General features: G+C 58.0%; 1 protein-coding gene across 1 annotated transcript; it reads right to left on the bottom strand.

Annotated features, from left to right (window-relative positions):
- On the bottom strand, positions 1 to 27,936 carry ASS1 (argininosuccinate synthase 1). Its single transcript, XM_054174309.1, has 15 exons — positions 27,842 to 27,936; positions 27,139 to 27,250; positions 26,624 to 26,692; positions 26,141 to 26,329; positions 24,224 to 24,280; positions 23,224 to 23,298; positions 21,311 to 21,381; positions 20,909 to 20,939; positions 16,173 to 16,263; positions 13,602 to 13,686; positions 12,795 to 12,859; positions 8,098 to 8,229; positions 4,428 to 4,584; positions 770 to 835; positions 1 to 197 (listed from the first exon to the last, which is right to left on the bottom strand). Exons 2-15 carry the CDS (start codon positions 27,244 to 27,246, stop codon positions 143 to 145), a joined length of 1,251 nt encoding a protein of 416 aa, XP_054030284.1. The 5' UTR covers positions 27,247 to 27,250; positions 27,842 to 27,936; the 3' UTR covers positions 1 to 142.
- Positions 27,937 to 27,962: the final 26 nt, after the last annotated feature.

Raw genomic sequence — 27,962 nt, 5'->3', positions numbered from 1 at the left:
CACCATTCTATTCCAGTTGCTGCCTGGTAACAAAGCCATCACCTCCACCAGGCTCCGGGCAAAGCCAGTGACAGTCCCAAATTACCACCACAATTAGTGCTTAGTTCTTAATGAAACCAGCACGGGCTGGGCTGGGCTGCTGCTATTCATCCTGCTTCCCAGTGACCTTGCTCTGGAGTCGATGATATTCCTTCAGCCTGGAAAAGAGATTTAACACACACACGGAGAACACAAAAAAAAGAGAGGGGGGGGCGGGAGAGGGGGGGAAACCCTAAATTAATTGTAAATTAACAGTAATAACACACATTTCCTATCAATTAATTGGCACAGAATGAGGGGGGCGTGAGGAGCAGGCGTTTGTTAAGGGCTGCACAGTTTAATTATTTCTTTCTTAACACCCCCCCCCCCCTTCTTTTCCAGGAGATAATGTAATTAATTTATCTTTGGGGGGGGGGGGGAAGGGGGGGCACGCAGAGGATCAAGGAGGACAAAGCAGTTAACAGGCGATGGGGAAATTAAGAGCCCATTATGTAAATGTAGTTGTTTTACAGCCCTGGAGACAGGCTCGGGGATGGGGGGGGAGGGAGGGGGCGGGGGAGGTGAGAAATAAGAAAGATCTGGAGGCTGGGGGTGCTGGGAAGGCTGGGATCAGGCAGCGGGGGCTCAAGGGGGGGCTTTGGTGCACCACCCCCGCCCCGGAGTCTGAGCTGGGAAAGGGAAGAGCCCGGAGGGTGCTGGAGGGGGAGGGTCCCACCTCGACCCCACAGACCTCAGCGAGTTGATGTTGATGAAGCCGGTGGCGTCCGCGGGCTCGTAGTCCCCTTGCACGTTCATGCTATGGAGAGAAAGTCACTGTCACCACGATGGGAGGTGCTGGGGGCTGCCTCTTGGGAAGGGAAAGGACGTGGAGCACCTCAGAGCAGGCTGCTGCCCCCTCGTTGCTGGCTGCTGGGGGCAGAGGGCTCGGAGCAGGGTCTCCAGCAGCCCCTGGGGAAGGAGCAGGTGGCTTCGGGAGCAGCAGAGCCGCACCAACGGCATCCCCAGGCTCCCTAGGTCCTGCTAGAGGCACAGCCCCAAAGCTCCCATCACGGTCCTTCCTGTGCATCATCCTCCTTCCTCCGTGTGCTTGTGTCAAGCAGGGATGCTCCTTGTCCCAGAGCTGTCCAGCAGGGACATTGTCCCGGGCAGGGGATGGGGTCCTGGGCAGGGGACTTTGCCCCAGGCAGGGCACATTGCCCCAGGCAGAAGATGAGGTCGTGGGCAGAGAACAGGGCCCCAGGCAGGTGATGGGGTCCTGGTTGGGGGTCACTGCCCCCGGCAGAAGATGAGGTCCTGGGCAGGGTGTGTGTGGGGCCTCGGGCAGGGGATACTGCTCCAGGCAGATAGAGTCCTGGGCAGGGCACTTTGCCCAGGGCAGGGCAGCAGAGCCGGAGCAGCAGTGCCCAGCACCGATGGCTTCATGCCCGCAGCAGCCACTGCCTCTCTCCAGCCCCGATCCCACCCCATCCCCAAAAGCATCCTCCACCCAAATCCCAGCTCTGCTGCTTCCCTACGTCCCCAACCACAGCTCCTTTCCCAGAAACCACAAACCTTGAAGGAGGAAAAAAAAAGGAGGGGTAGGGGGAGAGAGATAAAGAAGTGAAGGGGGGGGGGGGGGGGGTGGAGGGTCAGAAAAAAGAGGAGGAGAAGAAGAAGGGGGGAAAAAAAGGGGGGGGGGGGGAAGAGTTTACAATGATTTTACCTCCCCTGACGGGCTACAGAAAAACCTCTGTGCTTTTATTTTTGCTCATTGGAGTGGTTCTGACCTGCTCTATAATTACGTTACTTTCTACCTACTGTGCAGAGGCATTTCCACCCGGCTCTGCCTCGCACAGCTCCCTCCCGGGCTCCCGTGACGCCGTCACTCAAAGCCTTTCAAACCAGCGAGGTAGAAATCAGAAAGAAAGAGGAAAATGGTTGGAGACAGGGGGAGAATAAGTGGCCCTGCTTTTCCCTCCCTCTCCCTCTCTCTTTGCTCCCCTCCAGCCCACCCCCTTCCCCCCACACCCCTCCAGCCTCTCCTTTTTTTTTCTCTCCCCCTCCATCCTCTCTTTTTCCCCTCCTCCCCTCCGCTCTTTTTTCCCCTCCTCCCCTCCATTCTTTTTTCCCCCTTTTCCTCCTCCATTCCCTCTCTTTAAAAAATACAATTATATAGATATTTTTAATGTATTTTAATATATATATCATATATCCTCCCCCCTCCATCCTCTTTTTTTCCCCTCCTCCCCTCTTCTCTCTCTCTTTTCCCCCTCTCCTCCTCCATTCTCTCTCTTTAATCTATTTTAATACATTTTTAAAGTGTATTTTTCAGTACTTCTGTATTCTATAGATTGACCTAGTTATGCATTTTAATCTAGTTTAGAGATTTTTATAGGCTGAGATTTTAATAGATTAAATATATTTCTTTTTATATTTTTATCTATTTTACCTATTTTTATCTGTTTTACCTATTTAATCTGTTTTACCTATTTTTATCTATTTTACCTATTTTTATCTATTTTACCTATTTAATCTATTTTACCTATTTAATCTATTTTACCTATTTAATCTATTTTACCTATTTTAATCTATTTTACCTATTTTTATCTATTTTACCAATTTAATCTATTTTACCTATTTTAATCTATTTTACCTATTTTTATCTATTTTAATCTATTGAATATATTTTACAATATTTTTAGATTTTAATCTATTTTATCTATTTTTATCCATTTTATCTATTTTATCTATTTTAATCTATCGATTATATTTTAATATATTTTTAGATTTTAATCTATTTTATCTATTTTTATCTATTTTATCTATTTTTATCTATTTTTAACCATTTTATCTATTTTTATCTATTTTATCTATTTTTATCTATTTTTATCCATTTTATCCATTTTATCTACTTTATCTATTTTTATCCATTTTATCTATTTTATCTACTTTATCTATTTTTATCCATTTTATCTATTTTATCTATTTTTATCCATTTTATCCATTTTATCCATTTTATCTACTTTATCTATTTTTATCCATTTTATCTATTTTATCTACTTTATCTATTTTTATCCATTTTATCTATTTTATCTATTTTTATCCATTTTATCCATTTTATCTATTTTATCTACTTTATCTATTTTTATCCATTTTATCTATTTTAATCTATTGTTTAGATTTTAATCTATTTCTAGATGTTACCCTATTTTATCCCTTTTTATGTATTTTACCCTATTTATCTCTTTTCAATCTATTAACCCATAAAGAGATTTTCACCTATTCACCTATTTTTCATCTATTTCTCTCTCAACCAGGTGTCTCTACTCACACACACACCATCTTTGCATCAATTATATCTTTTTCTCTATTAACTCTCCCCCTACAAAATGTCTCTGCAAACCTCCACACCAGCTGTACCCACCCTACATTTCATGGGTTTCATCCATAGTTTTACATCTATCTTAACCTATTTATAGACACACACAGATTTTCCCCCTATTTTTTCCAATCCCTATCCTTCCAGCTGCAGACTTTATTCACTTAATCTCTCCAAGTGGGAGTGTGAAGCGTAATGAAGGGTTGGGATGGGTTATTAGGAGCTGTTGATTTCGAGGGGGAGGGAATGGGGGAAAGGAAAGGCAACAAAAAAAAGCAGCAAAGCTGTGGAGAAGAGAAAGAGAGAAGATAATTTGACATTTACCCCGACTGATCTAAACTGGTTTGGGTGTTTGTGGCTTATGAAGTGTTTAGAGGGACTGAAAGGGGCTGAGGGAGGGCTGGGGAGGAGAGGAGTGAGGAGAAACAGCATCAGGAAAAGGGGAAAAAACAGAGGGGGAAAAATGGTAGTGGCTGAAAAACAGAACCTGTGCCTCAGGCAGGAGCTTGGCTGGCAGGAGGAGGGGCACTGCTGGCACGGGGATGGGACAGGACAGGATGGAGCGGGGTAGGATTGGGAGGGATGGGGTGAGATGGAGCGGGATGGGATGGGGAGCAATGAAATGGGATGGGGAGCAATGAAATGGGATGGGGAGCAATGAAATGGGATGGGGAGCAATGAAATGGGATGGGGAGCAATGAAATGGGATGGGGAGCAATGAAATGGGATGGGGAGCAATGAAATGGGATGGGGAGCAATGAAGATGAAGCTGGAGCGCTACAGGATCAAACAAAATGTGATGTGATGCCATGGGATGGGATACAGTAAGATGGGATGGGATGGGGTGCCAGGAGATGAGATGAGCTGAGATGGGGCTGCTGGGATGGGATGCAGTGGGATGAAAGAAGCTGGAGTGCGGTGCGGGAGGATGGAAGGAGGTAAGATGCAACAGGATGAGATGCAGTAAGTTGGAATGGGATGCTTGCTGCCAGCACCCCTTGCCCACCCTGGCCCCCCAAGCCCCTCTCACCTGACCAGCTCCTCGTTGTAGAGGGACCGTGGGGACTCCCTGCCCAGGATGTAGACCTGGCCCTTGAAGACGGAGAGCCGGACGGTGCCCACCACGGCCTCCTGCGAGCGCCCAATGCAGTGCCGCAGGAACTCACACTCGGGGCTGTGCCAGAAGCCTGCGGGCAGGAGACGGGGTCAGGGGGGCACAGGGGAGGCTGGGGGGTCCTGGGGTGCCCATGCAGGGTGGTGCTTCCCTTTGGGTCCTGCAGATCAAGGGTATGTGTGCAGCTGTAGGGCCAGGAGAGGGGAACGAGGAGCTGGGACCCAGGTTCACCTCTGAGGGACGGAGAGCTCTTGTGTGTCCCTTGCCCTGGGTGGCCCTCGGGTTCCCAGCCAGGAGAGGAGGCTGGAGCCAGCTGGTAGAGGTGAGGCATCAGAGCCTTTCCTCTTCCAGCTCTGCTGGGTGGGAATGACCACAGAAACCAAAAGCTTGGTTAAGTTCATGCAACTGCTGCTCACAGCCCATCACCTCAGGAGGGTCAGGTGGAGACAGACAGATGGGCACAGAACTGGGGGGGGGGAACCAGCTCCCAGCCCCCCAGGAAGGGGATGAGTTCATCTCCCCTGGGACAGGCAGGGCAGGAATTGGCCCCGGAGAGACAACCCCAGCTGTGGGCTCTTTGCAGGGGGATGCAGTCGCCCCCCCCCCGCCTCCCCCCCACCAAAGCAGTGCCTTGGGAAGCAAACCCCCCTGCAGGGGGGAGGGTGTGGGGTGTCCCAATGGAGCAGCACCCCCAGCCCATCCTGGTGGCTTAGCTCTGTCTAACCATGACCATGGCAAGAGCTCCTGCCCCAGCCTCAGCCAGCACAGCAGTCCCCTGGCACCCCAAGTGCCCAGCAGCCAGGCTGAAGCCCAGGACAGGTGCTGGGGGCGAGGTGTGGTCATACCATGGCCCCCAGAACTCCTCCTGCAGGAGCAGCTGTCGGTGCTGCCAGCCACCGAGGCCACCGTGGGCACACGGAGGGACCACAGCCCTGCCTGTCACCCCCTCGCCCCCTCCTGTCCCTAAGCAGGCTAATTAGCCAGGGAGTCCTTGGAGACCGGGAATAAAGCCTGGGAGATGGGGAAGGAGATAGAGGCAGGGAGAGAAAGAGCCCATTCAGCGCCCTGGCTCATCCCGGGTTTTATCTCTCCCATCGCCTCCCTCGCACACCGGTGCCCTCTCACCTTTCCCTCCCCAGCTGGGCTCGGCAGAAGCCATTAAAGAAACAAACAATTCCTTTTGTTGCTTGGCCTCCTGGCCCCCAGCAGGGCCATGTCCTGCAGCCTTGGCCCCAGCACCAGCACAGCACCAACCCCTGCGAGTCCTCGCCGCCGAAATCGCCTCCCTGATCCATCCCGGCACGGAGAGAGGCTTCCCACTCAGACAGGGACACCATGCAGGGAGGGACCCCAGCCCCAGCCAGCTACCCCTGGTTTTGTTAACTCCCCCCCGGGTACAACTGTAGCTCCCTCAGGCTTGGTGTGGGGTTACCACAGCCCCTGAAAAACCCAAGGCACATTAAAATGATAACCAGCTACTGAAATGCCAACTCGGCAGCTGCAGGTGGGAGGAAACATCCCCCTCCCCCCCTCCTCCTCACCCCCCCAGCACCACAGACACATTCTCTGCTGGAAGTGATCCCCCTTAATGACCTTCCCTCCTTCTAACCCTCATCCTCCCCTAATGACAGCAGGGGCAGGGGGACAATGGCATTTCCACACCTGGCTCTACCTGGTGGGACAGAGCTGGCTTCAAAGCCAGCCCTCCACAATGGGATCAATGGGGCCGGGGAAGATAAACACCAATTGTCCTGCAATCAGGGCCTAGGTGTGAAAGGAAGCTCAGCTTGAAAGCCTGGCCTGGGGCATGGGGACCCAGGGGTGCTGCCGGCACCCCGGGGGTGGTTGCTTGGGTTTGGGAAGTCTGGGACCATGCTGGAAATCCCTGGGGATTCAGCAGCTGGAGGCAGGGAAACAGCAGCCCGGCAGAGGTGGGGAGGGAGAAGTGAGTCCCCAAGCAGCCCTCTCCAATCTGGGGGCTTCACAGCGAGGGAGTGGTTGGAAGTGAACAGGTTTGTGCTTAAAGTGTTGAAAAAGAAGAGTCAAAATTAAAGCAGCTCAGGGCAAAGCCTCATCAAAACCAGCCAGAGGCAGCAGTGGCAGCAGAGAGGGCGTTTTGGCAGGGGCTGTGGTTCAAGGAGAAGGGAGCTGGGTCCTCTGCAGCCCCAGAAGCCCTGAAATACTGAATAAGCAGCAAAGGACCTCGGGTGGTGAATGCCAGTAGCTGAGGAAGACTCATTGGAGAGGAAGGTGCTGAAGGTGAGCAGGGGCACTGCGGGTGCCAGCCGCTGTCCCTTATGGCTGGCAGCCCACCCCCTGGCAGTGCTGTCCTTGCCCAGCCCTGGCCGTGCCGGAGGAGGCTGGAAGCCACAACCCGCAGTGCCGCTGTGTGGGCTGCACACCACATAGCACAGCCGGGATGCTCCTGGCCCCTCCTGCAGCCCCCCGGACCCCGGCAGCCAGAGCCGTGGCACCTCAAGAGCCGCCTGTGCCACCCTCCCCTGTGCCTGTCCCTGCCAGGCTGCCAGGAGAGGTCTCTGACTCCAAACCCCACCGCAGGGATGGCTGTGCTGGGAAATGGGGGCAGCTGGGGAAGGGTCTGGAGAACAGAGCTGGTGAGGAGCAGCTGAGGGACCTGGGGGTCTGGAGAAGAGGGGAGGGGAGACCTCATTGCTCTCTACAGCTCCCTGAGAGGAGGCTGGAGTGAGATGGGGTTGGTCTCTTCTACCGAGGAACAAGCAGCAGGACAAGAGGAAATGGCCTGAAATTGTGCCAGGGGAAGCTTAGGTTGGGCATAAGGAACAATTTCTCCCCTGAAAGGGTTGTCAAGACCTGGCCCAGGCTGCCCAGGGCAGTGGTGGAGTCTTCCTGCCTGGAAGGGATTCAAAGCCATGGAGATGTGGTGCTGAGGGCCATGGCTTGGTGGTGACCTGGCAGTGCTGGGTTAAGGATTGGACTCAATGATCCTAAAGGTCTCTTCCAACCAGAACAATTCCATGGTCCTGTGGGTGCTCTTGTGCCCCATACTCCAGGGTGTTTCTTGGGTGGAGAGGGTCAGAGGGAAGAGCTGGAGGAAGATGTAGTGGTGGGGACCAAGGGACAGCCTGTGAGAGATCCAGATGTGCTGGTGGGATAAAGCAGAGTTGCTGGGCTGGGAGAGATCCCCCCCCAGCAAGCCCTCATGGGAGGTGGCATCACATCCCAAAGGCAGGTGTGGAGCCCCTTGGCACAAAACAGAGCACAGGGTCGAGCTCAGCCCTTGGCACAAACAAATCTATCTTCTGCCCCTTGAGTAGCCTCACATGTGAGCCTCACAGCCCTGAGCTCATGTCCCAGCAGGACCTGCAACTTCCAGCAGCAATGAGAGTAGAGGAGGAGGAGGAGGAAGGCTGGCAGGATGTCCTTGGCAAGAGCAAACTCATCTTCTGCCCCTTGAGTAGCCCCAAAGCCCACATGTGAGCCTCACAGCCCTGAGCGCGTGGACCTGCAGGATCTGCAACCTCCAGCAGCGAGAGAAGAGGAGGAGGAGGAGGAAGAGGAGGAGGAGGAAGGCTGGGAGGCTCTGTGGCAGCAGGGGCAGACCTACCATTGTACACCAGCTCGGAGAACTTCACGGCCAGCCCCTGCTTGATCCTCCTGACTTCCCGGTCCATGGTGAAGGCCTCGATATCGAGATGTGCCTGGTGGAGGATGGTCCCCGCTGGGGTCTCATAGATACCTACCCATTTGGCCAGGCAGGGGGAAAAGCAGAAAAAGAGAGAGAAACAAATGAGACCCAAACTGTCAGCAAATGACAAAAAATAATGACTTGGCTGTCAGGAGGAGCCCTGCTCGAGCGCATTCAGCCCCGGCTCGCTGCAAAATGCAGCTGTCATTATCTTCACGCTGGGGCCCAGACAAGTCCACTCTGCACCTCGTGGAGAAAATGTCTACATTCCCCTCGCCGAGGAGGCGAAATGACAGGGTTTGGGAAGCCGTCCCCCCGCCGCTGCCTGCCCAGCGGCGCCGCGCCTGAAAACCTGCAATTAACGGCACGGCGCGGGGACCGCGGACCCTCCTCTGCCTCCCTCCTCTGCCTCCCTCCTCTGCCTCCCTCCTCTGCCTCCCTCCTCTGCCTCCCTCCTCTGCCTCCCTCCTCTGCCTCCCTCCTCTGCCTCCCTCCTCTGCCTCCCTCCTCTGCCTCCCTCCTCTGCCTCCCCTGCCGAGGATCAGCCCCGCCAAGCGCTAAGGATACCTGGTGGCTGGCAGGGCGACCCCGTTTGGGGTCGGTAATGCCTCCCCCCTCCCTCGCACAAGGGGTGGAGGGGGAGGGTTAATGATTTTGGCGCTGAGGGTTGATGCCCCGGGGCCAGCTGCCGCCTTTGTTCTAGCTGCTCGGGGGTGGTTTGCTGCAGGAGGGGTTCTCTGGGTGTTTGAAGCAAGGATAGATATGCCATGAGCGTATCCATGGCCAGGGCTGCCCCACCAGCACCTCCCTGTCCCCTCTCCATCCGTGGGGATTGTCCCCTCCCCACGTTCGTAACTTACTCACGGCCAGAACTGCTCCACCAGCACCTCCCTGTCCCCCTTCCATCTATGGGAGCTGTCCGCTCCCAGGTTTGTGACACCCGCGGTCAGGGCTGCTCTGGCAGCACCACCCCTCGGGAGGTGTTAAAGCCAGCTTGGGAGGACTGAAGGTTTGGGTTCGTGTCCTGACCCTCACCTCCTGCCCGTCTGCCTGCACCCCTGCCCATCCCAGCTGACCTGATGCTAGAGGACCAGGGACGGGAGATGACAGCCAGGGCAGAGCCGGGGGGAGCTGACAGCCACTCTCCCAGCCTCAGCGAGGGGAAAACAGACTCCTTCCAAGTGACACTGGCAGCGTCTCCAAGTGTCTATTTTCATCTCCCCGTGTTTACAAGAAAAAGACAGAGGTGTCAGCACAGCAGCCTGGAGAAGCTTCAATCACCCCATAATTACTGCTGGGGAAGGGGGGCACCAGAGCAGGGGGGGCATGAAGGGGACACACACACACACACACAGCCAAAGAGACAGCTGCTGCTGCTTAAAATCTTCCTATTTGTAACCTCTGCTGTCAGCTCACCTCCAGCCCTGCCATTTCCCTGGGCTGAGTGCAGGCTGTCACTCCTGATGGCATCTGGATGGGATGGGGGCTTCCCGAGGGGAAGGGGAGAGCGGTGCTGCCCGCGGGGACGTCCTGCCCGCGGGGAGGTGCTGCCCATGGGAGGATGCTGGCCACAAAGAGCTGCTGGCCACGGGAGGATCATGCCCAAACTGACTGAGGCCAAGCATGACCTGGTGTGGGTTCACCACAGGGAAGAGGTTTTCCCCTTTCCTCCTGCTCCATCTGCTCAGCACATCGCGGGGAGGAAAAGAGGAAAGGAAGGAGAAGGCTGTGGGGAGGAGAAGCCCCAGCCGAAGGCAGCAGCCCTGGGCTCTTTTGGCAGCAGCCATCCCTTCCTTCCCACTTCCTCCCCACTGATTTCATTTACTTCACTTAATTAGCCCCCCTTCGGAGTTAAAAAGATAATTTGATAATGAGGATGTGAGAGGCAGGAGAGGCAGGGCCACGGTCCCGCGGGCAGCCGAGCCCCCGGCCGGCTGCAGCTCCCCGGCATCCCATAATTACACCCCCCCCCCGCCCCCCCCAACACCTCCTCCCACTAAAACAAATATGGCAAAATGGAGTTAATGGGGCTGGGAAGGCTGCTGCGGGCACGCTCCGCTCGCCCCGTGCCCGTCAGGCCTTAACGAAGTTCAATTAGGAGCTGAGTAAAAATCAATGCAAATGAATTTTCTCTTCTCCAGCTCCCCGGGTCCGGGAGGGGATGGAGAGCAGGCAGCTGCCAGGAGCCTCCACTGCCACCTCCGCAGCCATGGAGGCCTCCTGCTGTGCTGCTGCCTGCCTGTGCCTCAGTTTCCCCTGCAGCTGGGGAGGCCTGGGGGAGAGAGGGGCTCCGCGGGGAGAAGGGGGTCCCCGGGGAGAAGGGGTCCCCGGGGAGAAGGGGTCCCCGGGGAGAAGGGGGTCCCCGGGGAGAAGGGGGTCCCTGTGCTGCCCTGAGGAACCTGCAGAGCCCCAAGCCCTGTGGATTTCATGGAATCATTTAGGTTGGAAAAGACCTCTGAGGTCGTTGAGTCCAACCCTTAGCCCTACTCCACCGAGCCCAGCACTAAGCCACCTCCCCAGGCACCACATCTCCATGGCTCTTGCACACCTCTGGGCATGGGGACTCCATGAGCTCCCTGGGCAGCCTGTGCCAGGGCCTCACAGCCCTTTCTGTGGAGAAACTTTTCCCAGTACCCAGCCTAAACCTCCCCTGGTGCAGCCTGAGGCCATTCCCTCTCCTACCCCTGGTGACTTGGGAGAAGAGACCAACACCCACCCGGGGACAGCCTCCCCTCAGGGAGGAAGGGGGGGGACCATCTCCTCCCATCTGTGAGCCCAGGTTCCATCTCCTGCCCTGCTGACCCCAATGGATCCAAACCACTTTTGGCAGCGTGGTGGTGGAGCCACTTTGGTTGCAGCACCCTCCTGCTCCACTGCCCTCCTGCTCCACTGCCCTCCTGCTCCACTGCCCTCCTGCTCTATCACCTTCCTGCTCCACCACCCTCCTGCTCCATCACCTTCTTTCTCCATTGCTCTCCTGCTCCTCCACCTTCCTGCTCCACTGCCCTCCTGCTCCATCACCTTCTTTCTCCATCACTCTCCTGCTCCTCCACCCTCCTGCTCCACTGCCCTCCTGCTCTATCACCTTCCTGCTTCACCACCCTCCTGCTCCATCACCTTCCTGCTCCACCACCCTCCTGCTCCACTGCCCTCCTGCTCCATCACCTTCTTTCTCCATCGCTCTCCTGCTCCACTGCCCTCCTGCTCCATTGCTCTCCTGCTCTATCACCTTCCTGCTCCACCGCCCTCCTGCTCCACTGCCCTCCCACCCTGTCTCTCCACCTCTCCTGCAGAGCAGCTCTCAGAGCAGATTCCTGGGAGGGCGTTTTTGCTAACCCCCCCCCCAAATCACAACACAAAGGGCAGGGAGCAACCCCCCCAGCTCCGAGGCCTCTGCACCCCCAACTGCCCCTCCCGGAGCTCCTGGTCCTCCCGCATCTGGCAGCAGGCGGCGGCTGGGGGCTGTCAGGCAGCAGACAGACATGACAGTTAAATGGGGTTTGGAGAAATTATTAAATGGTGGAAGGGTCACTAGAGCGTGTCAGTGGCTCTTCAAAAAATCAAATGGATGCTGACAAATTACTCAGCATCCTGCGTGCCAAGGCGCAGGCTGGCGCCGGAGGCTCGGGCTCCGGTTTTGTTCTCCCCCCACCCCCTTCCACCTCCCCTGCTTCTTTCAGTTTTAATTCGATTATTCAAACCCAGATGGAATGATTTGGGGTTTTGTTTCCCTCCTTCCACGGCTGATGCTCTCGGGGAAGGGCTGGTGGGGAGGGAGGCCGCGGGCTGAGCTGCGCCGCGAGCCTTGCTGCCGCCCTGCGCAGAGGGCAGGCTTAAAGAGAGGCAGCAGCTAATGAGCCGCTAATGAGTGGGGGTGAGGAGATGGGAAACGGCCACAGAACTGGAGGGGGGAGAGGGGGTGGTGTTGGAAGGGACCTCTGGACATCACCAAGTCCAACCTCGCCTGCCGAGGCAGGGTCACCTGGGAAAGGTCACACAGGAACACATCCAGGTGGGTTGGGAACGTCTGCAGAGATGGAGACCCCAACACCTCTCTGGACAGCCTGCTCCAGGGCTCCAGCACCCTCAGGTTAGCTCTTCCTCATGTTTAGATGGAACTTACTCTGAGGAGCTGCCTCCTCACCGAGTTCTGTGTGGGGCAGCCAGAGGTTTCTTGGTGGGTGATCAATGCTCAGATTCAGCCTCAAAGCCCCCCAAATAATCAAAAACTGGGTTTGAACCTCCCCCAGTGACTTGCATCAGACTCTGGCACTTTGGACCAGTGCTACAGAGCCTTGCACACACCAGGGCTCGCCATAGGCATCCTCCCATATGAGGCCACAGCTTGGGGACAGGTCTCACTCAAGAGCTTGGGTCTCCAGTTGGCACTGGGACCTCAGGGCTGGTGCAGACTGTGGCACTGGCAGCAGGCAGCTGCCTTGGTTGGTGAGCAATGAGAAGTCAAAAGGTGGTGGGGAGGGAGCAGCTGAGGGCTGTGGTGTGGCCTGAGCCAGAGCACCTGGGCCGTGCTGAGCACCCACCACATCCCACCAGCGTTTTCCCTTCTTGGGGCTGATTTGGGGCAGGGCTGGCAGCACTGGTGGGCAACTGCTCACCTCTGGACTTCATGCCCACGAAGCGGTTCTCCACGATGTCGATGCGCCCCACGCCATGCTTGCCCCTGCCAGGGAGAAGGGAGGTTGGGCAAACCCCAGGTGGCAGCATGGGCAGCCCCTGGGAAGCACTGCTGACCCCTAGGACAGGTGACAGGGGGATGGATTTGCTCTCCATTTCCTCTCATCTTTGTGGTGCCACCAGCTTCTCCACTGCTGCCCTGCTGGGCAAGCCCCTGGGAATGTCTTTGTCCTGGTGGCAACAGAGGCCAGGCACAGGGTGGCATGGGGTGGCATGGGGTGGCACAGGGCACAAAGCCTCAAAGAAGCTGCTGCAGCAGAAGCAGGAGGAGGACAGGGCCATGAACCTGGCCAGGAGGGTCTCTGTGCACGTAAGAAATTGACTCTCCACCCAAAAGGGACACTGAGTCCCCTTGGGCAGGCAGTGCAAGGTGGTGCCCCCCGGGATGTGGCAGCTGGGGGGCTGGGACTAGGGGCAAAGGGTGCCCTCATGCAGGGAGTGCGCTAGGGGGCTCAGGGCAGGGCAGCCCCCACCCATCTAGAGGGTGTCAATGAGACTTTGGAGCTCTCTTCAGGCACGGGGAGTAACCCACCTCCGTGCTCCTGGCCTCCACGCACAGCTCTGCTTGCTAGGACCCAGCTGGGACCATCCCATCCTCCCCCTGCTGACCACCATCCCTGTGCCCACCGGGGCGCGCCTGCTGCCAGCATCCCGCATCCACCCACCCCTGGGGACGCTGCCCTGGTCCCCGCTGCCAGCCTGTGGGCAGGGGCCAGCCTGGCACTCACGCGATGTCGTTCAGGTAGATGAAGAGCTCCCGGGCGGAGGAATGAGAGGCTCCGTCCTTGGCGTTGGTGACTTTCACAGGGACACCTGCGGGGGCGGGGAGGGAGGAGGGGCAGGGAGGACCCCCCCCCCCCGGCACGTCACCCCGCGGGCGTTAAATGGATGTGACAGATATGAACTCTAAATAACTTCTTAAAAAGGCAGAGGCAAGCTGGTGCAGGGCGGCCAGGGGAGGGGGAGAGGAGGGGGAGGCCGGGGGGACCCTCCTCGGGAGAGGAGTGAAATAAATAAATAAATAGAAAGGCCATAAAACCGCCGTGTCCCGGCCCCCCCCCGCCCCCCGCCCGGCCTTTCCCCCTCTCCTCTCCCCCCTCCCTCTTTTAGAGCCTGTGAAATTGCGACCAGGCCCTTCCCTAATTGAATTTCACGCTCCGCAATTGTCTTAGGGCACAGCACCTTCTGTCCCACCAGCCCCTGCCACGGGGTGGGGGCTGACAAATGTGTGTCCCCTCCCTCTGCCAGCGCGGGGGGACGGCCGGGGGGGGTGGGACCCCCGCACTGGGGCGCAGCCGCTCGCACACGCACGCACACGCAGCCCTCCGCGGGGTGCTCCCCGACACCGATTCGTTACTGCCCCTTTTTGCTTCTCTTCGCTCCCCCCACTCTCTTTTCCCTTTCTCTCCCCCCTCCCCCCCTTTTTCCTTCTGTCCCCTCTTTTACCTCCTTTATTTTTTCACCTCTTCTTTCCCTCTTCCACTTTTGTTTTCCCCTCTTTTTTCTCTCTGCCCTCCTTTTTTTCTCTTCCCCTCCCCTCTTCTTTCTCTCTTTCCTTTCCTTTCCTCTTTTTTTCTCCTCACTCCTTTTCCTCTTCCCCCCTATTTTTTATCTTCCCCCTCTTTTTTTCTTTCCCACTTTTTGAATCTTTAATCTCTTTTCCTTTTTCTCCTTCCCCCTTCTTTCTTTCTTTCCCACCTCTACTTTCTCTCTTTCCCCCCTTTTTCTTTTTCTCCCTTTTTTCCCTTCCCCCTATCTTTCTTCTTCCCCCTCTTGTTCTTTCTTTTCCCCTTCTTTTTTATCTTTTCCCCTCTTATTTTTTTCCTCTCCCCCCTTTTTTCCTTTACCCTCTCTTTTTTTCTTTCCCCCCCCCTTTTTTTTTTCTTTCCCCCCTTATTTTTTTGCCTAAGGGCACCGGGCAGGGAGCAGGGCAGGGTGGTGGTGATGGTGGTGGTGAGGCAGGGAGAGGGGGGGTGCTGCTGAATAGAAAGAGGCATTTTTCTTTAACGGTGTGAAATGAGCAATAAATGTATTAGGAAGCTGACAAGGGGGCTGGGGGGCCCACAAAGAAAAGCGGTGCGGAGTTGGAGCCTAATCCCCCCTCCATCTGCCCTCCTCATTTCCATGGAACGCGCTATCAGTTGCCAATCAGCCTCAATGCCTCCCTTTCGAGTCTTTATTATTGAGCTCTCCCCCCCCCCACCCCCCGCCCCGACCTCACCCCCCTCTGATGGGGGCTGTCAGCTCCCCCAAATCCACCTCCCCCTCCCCTGCAGCCCCCTGTTTGCCGGGGGGTTTATAAACCCAGTTGTAAATTGCTATTAAATGTAACTCGCGGCAATAATGAGCCTTAAGCTGCTCCTCGGTGCTGCGCCCCCCCCGCCGGCGCCCTCCCCTCGGCCCCCGGCTCCTTTCTATGGGGCATTGGCCGGGGTCCGCCAGCCGGGAGAGCCCACGGTGGCGGGGCCCTTGTTGGCCAAAGCTGCTTAGCCTTGAAAATAGTTAATAATTAGATTAAAACTTCAAATAAATTAACTAGGGGCTGAATGGGCTCCTGGAGGGGAGGGGCTGGGGGCTGCTGGGAGGGCTGGGGGCTGCTGCAGGGAAGGAAGGGAGGGCTGGGGGGGAGCTGCTCCTTGCAGCAGGATCGTTTTAATGGAGCAGGGATTCTGGTGGTGGGGAAGGGGTCCCCCTCCAAGTGGGGTCTTTCCCCTGTGACCTTGGGCTGTGGCCACGCTGCTGCTGCCACCAGGATGGTTGTGGCAGGGGCATGGATGTGGCTGCCCTGTGTTCCCTCTCTGGGTGATAGCTCCAGGGCTGGATCCCACTATGTGTGCACCCCCCGGGTGGGAGGGGGTGCTCCTGCCTTCTCCATGTGATGATGCTGAGAGCACCACTGGACAAATCCTGCTGAAGCATCTGCCCAGCTATGACACCGGCCAGGGCCACCCTGTGCCAGCCAGGACCCTATACTGGTGGCACCTTGACTGAGTGGCCTGGCAGTACTGGGTTAATGTTTGCCTTCGATGGGCTGAGAGGTCTCTCCCCACCAAGATGGGTCCTCGATTCTATCACTGTGCCTGGGGTGGGGGCTTGGATCCCTCTCTGCTCTCAAGGAAGCCCTAGTGAGCTCCCTGAGACGTTCCCAGACCTTTTCCACACCTCCCAACGTGCTGCAAGCACCATCCCAAGCCCTGATGCCACCCTTTGGGGCTCACCCCCCCTGCCCAGGGTTGCTCCTGGCCACCTGCAGCCCCGTCCTGGCTGGGGAGGGGGTCCAGCTGTGAGGGGAAGCTTACCCCGCTCAAACTCGATCTCCAGCACGTCCGGGGTGTCAGGAGAGGTGGCTGGATCACAGGTCTTAGTGTAGAGCCCAGGGGGGGCCTGGTTCTGTCAGGGGGAGGGAAAAGAGGGAGGGTCAGTGACATTGGCATGGCCACTGCTGTTGGCAGCCCCAACCCCTGTGTGCATCCCACGTCCCCGACGTGCATCCCGCACCCTAGAGCTCGGGGCTGGCACCGCACCGGCGCTCAGCGGCGCCCCGGAACAAAGGGGTCGGAGGAATCAGCCAATTTCCCCCCATCAGCTCCATCTCATCCCTCCCTCCAACGCCTCCACAACTGGAGGTGGGATGGCTGCAGAGGAGCAAGGCAGGCAGGGGAAGGCAGGAGGCTGGCAGCGGGCGGCAGGGTGGGCGCCTGCCTCCCCGTGCCCTGCCTGGGCTTATTTGGCGCTGACTGGAGAGCTGATGAGGTGTCCTGACCTCAGCAGCTGCTCCTGGCACCCCGGCTCTGCCACGCTGTCCCCAGGGTTAATACACACAGGGGGAAAGAGAGGAACAAAGCAAAAACTCATTTCAGAGCACAGCCACCTCGATGAGCGTTTGGGAGCCTTTTCTCTAGATTTATAGGAGGGAGGAATCTGCTCTCCATCAGAGCCAGGGCACAGGAGGCTCAGGTGCCAGCCCCAGACTGCAGCAATTGAAGCACATGACAGAAAAAGAGGGAAAAATAATAATAATAATGATAATAAAAAGGTTTCCAGAAGAAGGGAGGAGGGGAAAAAAAAACCCCAACAATAAAAAGAAAGCTTTCCAGCCCCGAGAGCAGCTGCTGGGCAATTTCCTGTGCCCCCTGGGCACTCACATGCGATGCAATGCCACATGCTGAGCCCCAAAACACCTTCCAAGAAGAGTGGTGGCAGAGTGCTGGCTCTCAAGGGGCCCCCAGGCACACCCAGACACAGCTCTCGGAGACGTAGGGGAGGGAAACTGAGGCACACAGCCCCCAGGGCATGAGCAACGTGGTGGGAAGGCAGCGAGCAAGCAAATGGCAGAGCTGGGCTGGGCCAGCATTGGTGGGAACACAGCAAAGGAGCCTCCAGTGAGCTAACCCCACCCCAGTGCAAGCAGCTCAGGTGGGAGTTCTCCAACCTGAGCCACTCCTGCAAGCCTTTGAAGTGGTGGCAAAGTCGTACTGCCCCCTCCCCCCAAAAACCAGGCAGGTGAGATGGAGCTCTGGGCACCACTGGGCAGCAGAGCTCTGCCTGCACTCAGCACCCCCCCATTTCTCTTCTCCTTTTGTAAGCACTTTGCTATTCCTGCTCACTTTACTTTTTCCTTCCTTTCCAGAGAGGCTAAAAAGGCCCCAGGTACAAAGCAAGTGAGTGAAAAACCCAAAGCAAGTCAGGAAACCCCCAAAGAAAGTCAGAAAACCTCCAAAGCAGGTCAGGAACCTCCCAAAGAAAAAGTCATTGCTTGAAAAAAAGAAAAGAAAGGCGTTTTGGGGAGGAAATAGGAATTTCTGTGCAGGAAGGGTTCCCATCTAGTGTTTTCAAGCCTGTCAGTGAAACTTTCCTTTGGCTTTGCCTGCTGAGCAGCGAAGCCTCATCCCTGCCAGCGCCCGGGAGGGGGGCAGCATCCTGCGCCTGCAACCCTCCCGCACCGCGGGACCCTTCTTTGCCTCACCCTAACCCCCCTGCAGCCAAACCCGAGGATACAGCTGGATCCCAGGGGCACAGCCGGATGGCAGGGACACATCCCTACCCATCCCAGCATCCCCCCTCCTCCGCCGGCTCTCCTTTGCCGCCGCCGTTGCCCCTTTCCCATGTCTTGAGGCAGAGGCGCGGCTCCGCCGGGCCCCCCCTCCCCGGCCGCACACGCACGGATTACACGGGCTGAGGATTTCAATTTTACATCGTCTTGGCCTTTCCTAGCCCCCATCACACTGATTAACCAGAGATGATGAAAAACTTGGAGTTCAAAAGGAAAAGAAGGGAGCGAGAAGAGGCGGGGGGGGGGGAGGAGGAATCCCGGCAAGTATTAAAAACTCTTTACTAAACATTGGAAGCCAAAGTCAGGTAGTTTCCAATTTCCCAAGCCAACTATGAAAACCTCCATTACATAAAACAACTAAATAGAAATAAAAGTGACATTTGGCTTGCATTCCATCATTACGGGTGCCAGCCTCCCCTCTTTTGATTCTCCCTCCGAAAAGCACAGTTCAAATGACAAATAGTTTGTTGCAGTGTATCAATGCCTCCCATTTATCCCTCCCTGCAGGGGGGCTTAGTCCTGCGATGTCATCTTTAAAGGGGAGAGAAGGGAAAAGAGAAAGGGGGGGGGGGGGCAGAGGGGAGAAAAATAGGGAGGGGAAGGGAAGGAAAAAGGGAGGGGAAGAGGATGGGGAAGAGGATGGGGAAGAGGATGGGGAAGAGGATGGGGAAGAGGATGGGGAAGAGGATGGGGAAGAGGATGGGGAAGAGGATGGGGAAGAGGATGGGGAAGAGGATGGGGAAGAGGATGGGGAAGAGGGGGAACTAGGGAAGGGGGGGAGGATAAAAAGGGAGAATGAGTGGGGGAAAGAAGGGAAGAGGAGGAGAAGGAAAAAGGGAGGAGGAGAAGGAAAAAGGGAGGAGGAGAAGGAAAAAGGGAGGAGGAGAAGGAAAAAGGGAGGAGGAGAAGGAAAAAGGGAGGAGGAGAAGGAAAAAGGGAGGAGGAGAAGGAAAAAGGGAGGAGGAGAAGGAAAAAGGGAGGAGGAGAAGGAAAAAGGGAGGAGGAGAAGGAAAAAGGGAGGAGGAGAAGGAAAAAGGGAGGAGGAGAAGGAAAAAGGGAGGAGGAGAAGAAAAAAGGGAGGAGGAGAAGAAAAAAGGGAGGAGGAGAAGAAAAAAGGGAGGAGGAGAAGGAAAAAGGGAGGAGGAGAAGAAGAAGAAGTAAAAAGGGCAGGAGGAAAAAAGGGCAGGAAGGGGAAAAGGAGGAAGAAGGGAAAAGCAGGGAGGAGGGGAGAAAAAAAGGAAAGGGGAAAAAAAAAAAAGGAAGAGTGAGTGGAAAGGGAGAGAGGGAGGGGAAAAAAAGAAGCTGGAAAGACGGGGCAAGAAGAGAAGAAATTGGAAGCAAATGGTCCATGAAGTAAACCATGATGCAGAGCTATCGATGCCGCAAATGGTTTATTCATCCGGCTGATATTGTTGTGCCCGGGCCTGAATGAACTCTTTCAGGGTGCCATATGAAGTTAAAGCAAGTAAATTTCTATCTTTCTCCACATTAGCTGCCTCATTGCCCTTCAATCGGGCCTCACAGAGGCAGAAAATAGCTCAACCATCTGCTTTCAAATCCCTGCCTTTGGCAGGTCCCGGGGGTTCGGGGAGGGGAGCCCCGCGTCGTGCCTGGCACCCCGGATCGTGCCACGGCCTCCCCGGTGCCCGGCGCCGTGGGAAGGGGGAGGGGATGGCGAGGACAGGGGGCTGTGGGGAGGGGAAGATTGGAAGGGGCTGCCCAGGGAGTCGCTGTCCCTGAAGGGGTTCCAGAAATGTGTGGCCATGGCACTTGGGGACAGGGTTTGGTGGCCACGGTGGTGCTGGGTTGATGGTTGGACTGGATGTCCCCAGAGGGCTCTTCCAACCCAAAAGGTGACTCTGTGATGTCCCACAGAGTGCTGTGGGAAGGGGACAGTGGGGATGGGAAGGGGACATGAGGCTGTGGAAAGCCACTGCCTGGTGCTGGCAAAGGCAGAGGTGCCCAAGCAGAGGGTGCTCAGGGATAGAGTCACTGCTCTGCTCTCTGCTAAATGATCCCCAGTTCCCAAGCTGAGTTTGGCAGAAATGGCCTGGGCAGAGCCTTGGGACTGGGGGTCCAGCCCTGAAGGAGAGGTGCTGGACGTGGAGTGGTGGGTCAGGATGAGTGCACTAGGAAGGGCATGGGTCAGTCCCTTGCTTCCTTCAGCTAGAGGCACAAAACCCCATCCCTGTTGCAACTTGGAGGAGGAGATCCCCAAGGACCTAGCCTGGCAAATCCCAGTCCACAGACACCTCTCCAAAGGGCACTGAGTGGGATCAGGACTCCACCTTCCTCTTCCTCACACTCCCACCAGAAGCTGCAGTGAGCTGGCTGCGGGCTCCGAGCTCCTGCCGGCTCCTGCCAGCTCCTCTGCCCCTGCTCTCCCACTCTGCCTCATCACTCCTGATGGAGAGTTCCTGTGGCCACCAGCACGGGGCCCTGCTGGGGCAGGACCAGACTGGGCAGGGGCCAGCGGGCAGCCAGACCACGAGCAGCCTTCACAGGCAGCCACAGCCAGACCGATGCCCACAGGAGCAGTGTGCCATGGCACGGCACCCACCACCACCAGGGGCTTGGCCAGAAAGCATCCATGGGTCCTTGGTGCTCCCATGGGTGCCCTCAGGGGTTTTCAAGCACCTCCCCATGCAGGAGGAGGTTTTGCCCCTCGGCTAGTGGGGATGGCAAAGCAAAGTGAGCTGGGGGAGCTGGCAGGGGACAACTCAGACCTCTGCCACCAGCCCCTGCCCTCCCACCAGCTCCTGTCTAATTGCTCCTTTATTGCTGCCCCGTGACATCGTCCCCTCCACTGTCACCCTGGAACGTCCCTGCCCCTATTCACGCCGGCGGCAATTAACGTGCCGGGAGAGGCGGGGGTCGGGGGGGGGGTGGGTGTCAGGGCCTCCCCCCCACCACTCACAGCCCGCCGTGAAATTGCCAATTAGGCTGCAAACAGGCGGCGGCCAGGCAGCCCTGATCGATTACCTTGGGGTTCTCCAGGATCCCGGCTTCGTAGCTGCAGCAGGCAGGGAAGGAGAGAGAAGTCACTGCGGCACCTGCAACCCCAGCCCCTGGCCGGGGCCGCCCCTCCACTCCCACCACCCACTGAGGAGGGACAGAAATGTGAGTTAGGGACCTCCAGGGGCTCTTGGAAGCAGCCCTGCAAGGGCTTGGGAGAGACCAGGAGGTGGATGCTACCCCTTGAGACATGGGCAGCTGGGCAGAAGGGGAGGCTGGAGGCTCTGGAGTCACTCTTGGATGGCACATGGTGGGGCATCTGGGGCTCTGGAGGTGAGAGGGACTGTCCTGGCCACACAGGACTGAGGGACCCCCGGATGTGGGTCCTCAAGCCACAGGAGCCCCCCACCCAGCCAGCCTCTCTCTCACCTGATGTGCATGAGGTTCTCATCCATGCTCCAGGGTGTCTGCGGCGTGACAGGCACCGGGATGCCATACTTCTGCCAGGAGAAGGGGAAAAGGGCTGGGACAGCTTGTGGGGACAGCCAGCCCCAGCTCCTGCTGGCATCAGCCCCCAAAAGCACAAAGTCACAGCCTACAGACACCAGCAAAGTGGCACAGAGCGAGGTGGACATCGGTGTCCCTGACGATGAACAGCAGCAGCTCCACCAGGAGAGCCACCTCGATGGGCACCTCAGGGACACAGTGAGGCTGGGAAGAGAAAGGCCACCCCCAGCCCTGCCACCAGCCAAGAAGGTGCTTCAGAACACCTCATGAGCCCAGGTGGTGAAGACATCAGCATGGGCACTGTGCTTGTCCTAGCTGCAGGTCCAGGGCAGTGCATTCCCTGAGCTGGGCTCCTTCCTCAACAGGTGGAGGTGACGCAGGGACAGAAGTCTCCAGGTCCACAGAATGCTCTGCAGCCTGGACAGGGCTGATGCTCTGCCACCACGGGGCCACACACAGGTCCCCAGGCACATGGGTGACACCCTGAGCACACCACCCTTGGGGACACAGAGCCCTGGTGGCCTCCCCAGCGCAGAGCACAGCTCCCTAACAAGGTCACCAGCGCTCACCTGGCCTCACATCTCCTCCTGAGCGCACAGAGAAGAGAAAAATCCCTTTCTGTTCTTAGTGCTGATCAGAGCCGCAGCCTGAGAGCCCCAGCAAAGCCCCAGCCCCACCTTTTCCCTTTGAACGTGCCCCGGCCTCGTTCGTTTCCCTTCTCCCCTTCCTTTCCCAACAACCAAACCAAACAAACCCAAACAAAACCCCCGAGCCCCAAACACATGTTCCATTCGCCGCGGCACAGACCCGCGGCACTCCTCACAACAGCTCCCCTCCTTGACGATTTGTTTGGCAACATATGGAAAGCTCTCCTCAACTGCCCCCCTCAGAACACCCTGGCAGATGGCAAACACAATCCTCAACACGCTGCTCTTGATGGCCCTAATGGGCTCGGAGGGCTCCTCTCTCCCTCGCTCCGCCTGCATCCCTCCAGCTCCACACCTCCAGCTCCTTTTTTCCCAGAGCTTTACCCAGGCAGGCAGCCTCCAGGGCAGCTATTTAAAAACTGAAGCAATTTTCTGGTGTGTGCACAGAGCTGCCTTTTCCCCGGTGATTGATTGAGCCCAGTTGTCAAGCTTTGCCACCAAGTCGTGGAGGAAGAAAGGTACCCTGGTGGGCACATAAAAACCTGATGCAAAACTTCTAATATGTTTTATTGCAACTTGTACTTCAAAAGGGAAGTGACAACAAAGGCAAAAGGATTTGCTTTGTCTGTCAGGCAAGTCAGGGAGCTGGGACCTGCTCCCCTGGAAAGTGAGTTGCCATTAATAGCCAGGTAATTATGGGGCTTGGAGAGAGAGAGAGAGGAGAAAAAAGGCAATAAAGGAGGGGGGAAAAAAACCCAACCCAACCAGAAGGCTCCAGCCTGGGGCTGCAGGGATGTGGTGCAGGGCTTAATGCTGTCACCTGCCAAGCCATGGTGAGAATCCCACAGCCACCTGAGCATCCCGTGGCTGCTCTGAGCATCCCGTGGCCGCCCTGAGCATCCTGTGGCTGCTCTGAGCATCCCGTGGCTGCTCTGAGCATCCCGTGGCCACCCTGAGCATCCTGTGGCTGCCTCAAGCATCTCCCGGGCACCCTGAGCACCCTGTGACTGCTTCTGAGCATCCCATAATCACCCTGAGCACCCTGTGACTGCTTCTGAGCATCCCATAATCACCCTGAGCACCCTGTGAATGCTTCTGAGCATCCTATGATCACCCTGAGCATCCTGTGACTGCTCTGAGCATCCCATAACCAAGCACCCCAGGGCCACCCAAGCACCCAGCCCCTACCTTGGCATAGTCCATCAGCTCCCGGCGCCCAGGGAAGCGTTGGTAGAACTCCGGCAGCCTCCAGGGTGCAACGACCTGGCAGGAGGGTGGGAGCATGAGAAGAGAAGCCCCCAGGCCCCATGCAGCCCCTGCCCTCCCCCTGCAGGAGAGGTCCCACCAGTCCTGGGGAGCAGGGGCCTGTGAGGTGTTGGTCCCCAGCTGAAATGGAATCTCCCTGCTGGGGGCTGGTGGAGTAATCCAGACCCCTGACCCCAACACGGCTCTGGGTGTCAGGGAGGAACAGGCAGCATCGATGACCTGGCAGCTGCCTCGGTGCTGCTTCCTCCCTTGTGGTGTTTGGGGTAAAAATAGATCAATTAAGGATCATTACAGCCCCTCAAACGCCAAACCATCGCTTCCTGCAGCTGGGGGTTTGTTAAAGCAAGGCACAGCCACTCACACCCCTGTTAAAACAAGGTCCCCACCAGCTGGGGAGGGCTGGGGAGGGGGCAGCAGCCCAGTGGTGGGGCTCCAGGGGACAGTTTCAGACACTGAGTTGCTGGAGCATGTCCAGAGAAGAGCAACGAAGCTGGGGAAGGGTCTGGAGAGCAGGGCTGGGGAGGAGCATCTGAGGGAGCTGGGGGGGGGGGTTAGCCTGGAGAAGAAGAGGCTGAGGGAGGCCTCATTGCTCTCTACAGCCCCCTGAAAGGAGGCTGGAGTGAGGTGAGGGTTGGTCTTTCCTCCCTAGTATCAGGTGAGAGGAGAGGAAATGGCCTGAAATTGTGCCAGGGGAGGCTTAGGTTGGAGAGGAGGAAAAACTCCTTAGCTGCAGGAGTGGTCAGGGACTGGCAGAGGCTGCCCAGGGAGGTGGTGGAGTCCCCAGCCCTGGAGGCATTCAAAAGCTGTGTGGCCATGGCACCTGGGGCCCATGGTGGTGTTGGGTGGAAGCTTGGGGCTGATGACCTTAGAGGTCTCCTCCAACTGAACCAGTTCTGTGCTCCCTGAGTTTGGGGTCCCTTACCTTGATCTGAGGGCACAGGGCGTAGCAGGTGAGCTCAAACCGAACCTGATCATTGCCCTGGAAGAGGAATGGAAGATGCTGGGAGCTCCCCCACGCCTGGGTGGGCTGGGGGGTGGGAACACAAGCCCTGAAGCTGGGGATCCATCTCCTCCTTCCCCCCAGCAGGAGAGGGTAATGGATGCCAGGACCTGGCCTGGCTTTGTCCCACAGGGTCACTCGTGGTCCCTCATCGTGGCTGGTTTGAACCCAAACTCCTGCTGCTCCTGAGTGTGCAAACCCCTGCTGCAGCTCTCTCCTGGCTCCAAGAGAGCCTGGATGACCCTGGGGGTCCCCTGGGCTAACAGCCCTAAAATCTGAACCAGGACACCCCCAGACCTGGACATTTGCCCCTGCAGAGAGCAGAGGTCGCAGGGAGGGAGAGCACAAGGTTGGGGGTGGGAAGCATCCAGGAGGATGCAGCAGCTCAGAACCAAACAGATCTTGAACTGCCCTCACCTTAATTAGCCTGTGCTGATGAGACCCTGCTAACGAGGCCGGGGGGGTGATGAGGAGCAAACTGGGCACCTCCCAGGGAACAGCCCCCCCCCAAACCTGTTTTCCACCAGCACCAAGGGGTGTAGGGACTCCCCCCTCGCCCTCAGCCTGGAGGATGCACTTAGGGCCGGGCTGGGAAGTCCCCCAGGACTATTACTGGGAGCTGGGGACAGCCACCCGAGCACTCATTTCCCTCCCAGGCCCCAAACAAGTCCATCTGCCGCGGCAGCAGCGGGGACACCGCAGATGGCTCTGTTCCACGTGGTGGCCTCAGCCGGGGCCGGGGCCGTGCCGGGGGTCGAGTTACCGGCGGCCGGTCCCTGCCTCTGCCCACGGCTTAATGGTGTGGGGAGAGGGAAGAGCCTGGGCAGCAGCGGCTGAGGGTGCCCCTGGGAGCAGGGGTGGGTGGTGCTGGTGGCACCCAGGAGCAGAGGGGACATCACCACGCTGGGGGTGCACAACTCCAGGGCACCCCCGAGCAGAGGGTTTCAAGAGTGGGCTGCTGGGCATGGGTGAGGTGGGCAGGGAAGGGGTGCAGGGAAGCCACTGCAGCAGGAGCAGGAGGTACCTCAGCCATGGAGCACCACCTGCCCCTCTGCCTTGGTGCCACCCTGCCCCTTGGCTAGCTCCTGGCTAACGTCCCCTTTCTGGCAGGGTCTTGGCCACAGCTGGGGTCATCCAAACCCAGCCCCCTAAAATCGAGCCCCTTGAACTCAGACCCCTCCAGGTGGGCACCTCGCCCATCCCTGGGCCGAGATGGGCACAGTCTGTGCTGTGGGATGGGGACAAGGGAGCATCCAGCAGGTCCTGGGGGCGCACACAGCACCCAAGGGTTCCACAGAGTTTTCTGGTGACACTGCCGCCCTGCCCCAGGTGTCCTCAAATCGGCTGAGCGTGGCTGGAGGTGCCAGGGGGTGGCCCACGGTCCCACTCCCGTCGAGGACCTCCCCTCCCCGGGCAGGGGCTGGCTCCGAGCATCCTTTCCACGGTCTCTGGCTGCCTCTAGTGGTAAATCCTCCTTCCTGCTGCCACCAGCGACGGCGGTGGGTGGGGACAGGGATGAGGACAGCAGCACCCTGCCCGGGTGCCCCGAATCGCCCAGGGGCACTGATGGCTCAGACCCAGCAAGTCTTAGCCCGGGCAGCCCCTGGCAAGCTGCTGCCAAATTGTGGGGGTTCAGCTGTGACCTGAGCCCCCCGCAGCCTGCCCGGTGAGGAGAGGGAACCAAAACCAGGCACAGACCTCCCGGAACTGAGAGGGAAGCACCCAAACACGGGTGGGATTTTCACACCCCACAGAAAACCCCCCTGAGGACCCCTCCTGGAGCCTACAGCTTGACCAAGTAGCTCCCAAGCACCCCCCCCGCCCCCCTCGATCCCTCACCTTGCCGGTGGCCCCGTGGGCAACGTGCTGGGCTCCCTCCCGCCGGGCGATCGCCACCAGCCCGCGGGCGATGCAGGGCCGTGCCAGCGCCGTGCCCAGCAGGTACCGCTCCTCGTAGAGGGCACCAGCCTGCACTGCCGGCCAGATGAACTCCTCCACGAACTCCCTGCTGATGTCCTCGATGTAAACCTGCCGGGACGGAGGCAGCCCTGTGATGGGAGAGCGGCTGGGGGGTGCCCCTGCCCCGCTCGGGGCAGCACAGGGCTCCTTCCCCTTCCCCTTCCCCTGGCTGGGTGCTGCCCGAAGGCTTTGGTGCAGAATCCCCGGAGAGGGGATCCCTCCCTGGCACTGTCCCCTCCTGAGGTGGCCCCAGCCATGGGGGTGTGAGACCCCAGGGCTCAGCCCCGTGGTGGGGAGCAGGGGGAGCTCAGAGCCCTCTGGGTACCCAGGAGGGGGAGGGGGTGGGAGGGGGGCAGCTGTTACCTTCTTGGCCCCCAGTGCCAGCGCTTTCTTCCGTGCTGCCTCGAAGTCTTCCTTCTGCCCAATGTTGGCCTGGAAGGAGGCAAAAATCTCCAAGACTGAATTTGAAAGGAGAGCACAAACCCCAGGGCAAGCCCAGACTGGCACAGGGCACCACGTGAGGCCTGGCACTGCTCACGCTGCCTGGGCTTGAGGCCACCCAGGATGGGCAGGAGGTGAGTTCCCTGCCCAGGATGCCATAGCCCAGGGCCAAAGCTCCCTCTGCCAAGCCCTGTGGCTCTGCCCCCGTGTGCTGCCCTCATTAGCAGAGGGTCATTTGCTGGCAGGGACAGGCTGTGCCACGCAGGGCTGGCAGCACCCAGACTGGGCGATGGTTGCCCAGCCAGGGCAGGGTCACCACCACGGCCACGCACCCACCAGGACCCCCTGTGGCCCTCCCAGGAGCCCAGACCCACAGCCCAGCATGCCCCCCACCCCCGGGGATGGGGTCCCCATGGCAGGGCTTGGCGTGGGCTCACCAGGTAGGCGATGACGTCGTAGCCCTGCTCCTTCAGCCACACCAGGATGCAGGAGGTGTCCAGGCCCCCGCTGTAGGCCAGCACCACGGTGCCCTTGGGCTGAGCCATGGCACTGGCGGAGCAAAGGGACAGGGTGGGGGTCACGATGGCACAGCCCCTGCCTGGCATGGGGAGGCTGCAGCCATCACCTTCCCCAAAGTGCCCACGGGGCTGCTGTGGTCCTGGCAGCTGCTGAGGGCAGCCAGGGGCGGGGGCTGGGCTGGGACACTGTGGGAATGCCAACACTCTCCCGGGAATGAGCACCCAGGGGGTGAGGAGCAAAGCCCAGGGCAAACCAAACCCTGGGGGCCAGGAGCAGGCAGGGGAGCTGCTGGTGCAGGGACAAGCTCCCAGCAGGAGCTGCTGGCACCAGGTGCTGGGCACTCCCATGGCTCAGCCTGGCTCTAGCTGAGCCTCTTCCTCTGCCAGGAGCACCAGGAAGGGATTCACCACGGCACCGGGAGGGATCCGTCAGACAAAGAGCCCTGCTGGGACTGTGAGGAGCAGGGCCAGGGGCAGGAGGAGAAGCCATAGCACCAGGGCCAGGTCTGGGCTGTGGTCCCCAGCCAGGGAGGCCACCTTGCCCATGTGCCAACCACTGCAGCGGGTGACAGCTGGTTGAGGGAGGATGCCAGGGCAGGCATGGGGAATGCTGGGTTCTTACCTTCCCTCCACGCAGCTCCTGTCCTGGCAGCCCTGGCACAGCCTGTCCCACACTCCTGAGCACCCTGCACTGCCAGGAGCTGGGACTCAGGCACAGGCACGGTGGAGATGCAGCCAAAGCC

The sequence above is a fragment of the Dryobates pubescens genome, chromosome 29 (genome assembly GCF_014839835.1).
Source record: "Dryobates pubescens isolate bDryPub1 chromosome 29, bDryPub1.pri, whole genome shotgun sequence".
NCBI classification, from domain to species: Eukaryota; Metazoa; Chordata; class Aves; order Piciformes; family Picidae; genus Dryobates; species Dryobates pubescens.
The sequence above is the reverse complement of the archived record's forward strand: the minus strand, read 5'-3'. Positions and strand labels throughout refer to the sequence as shown.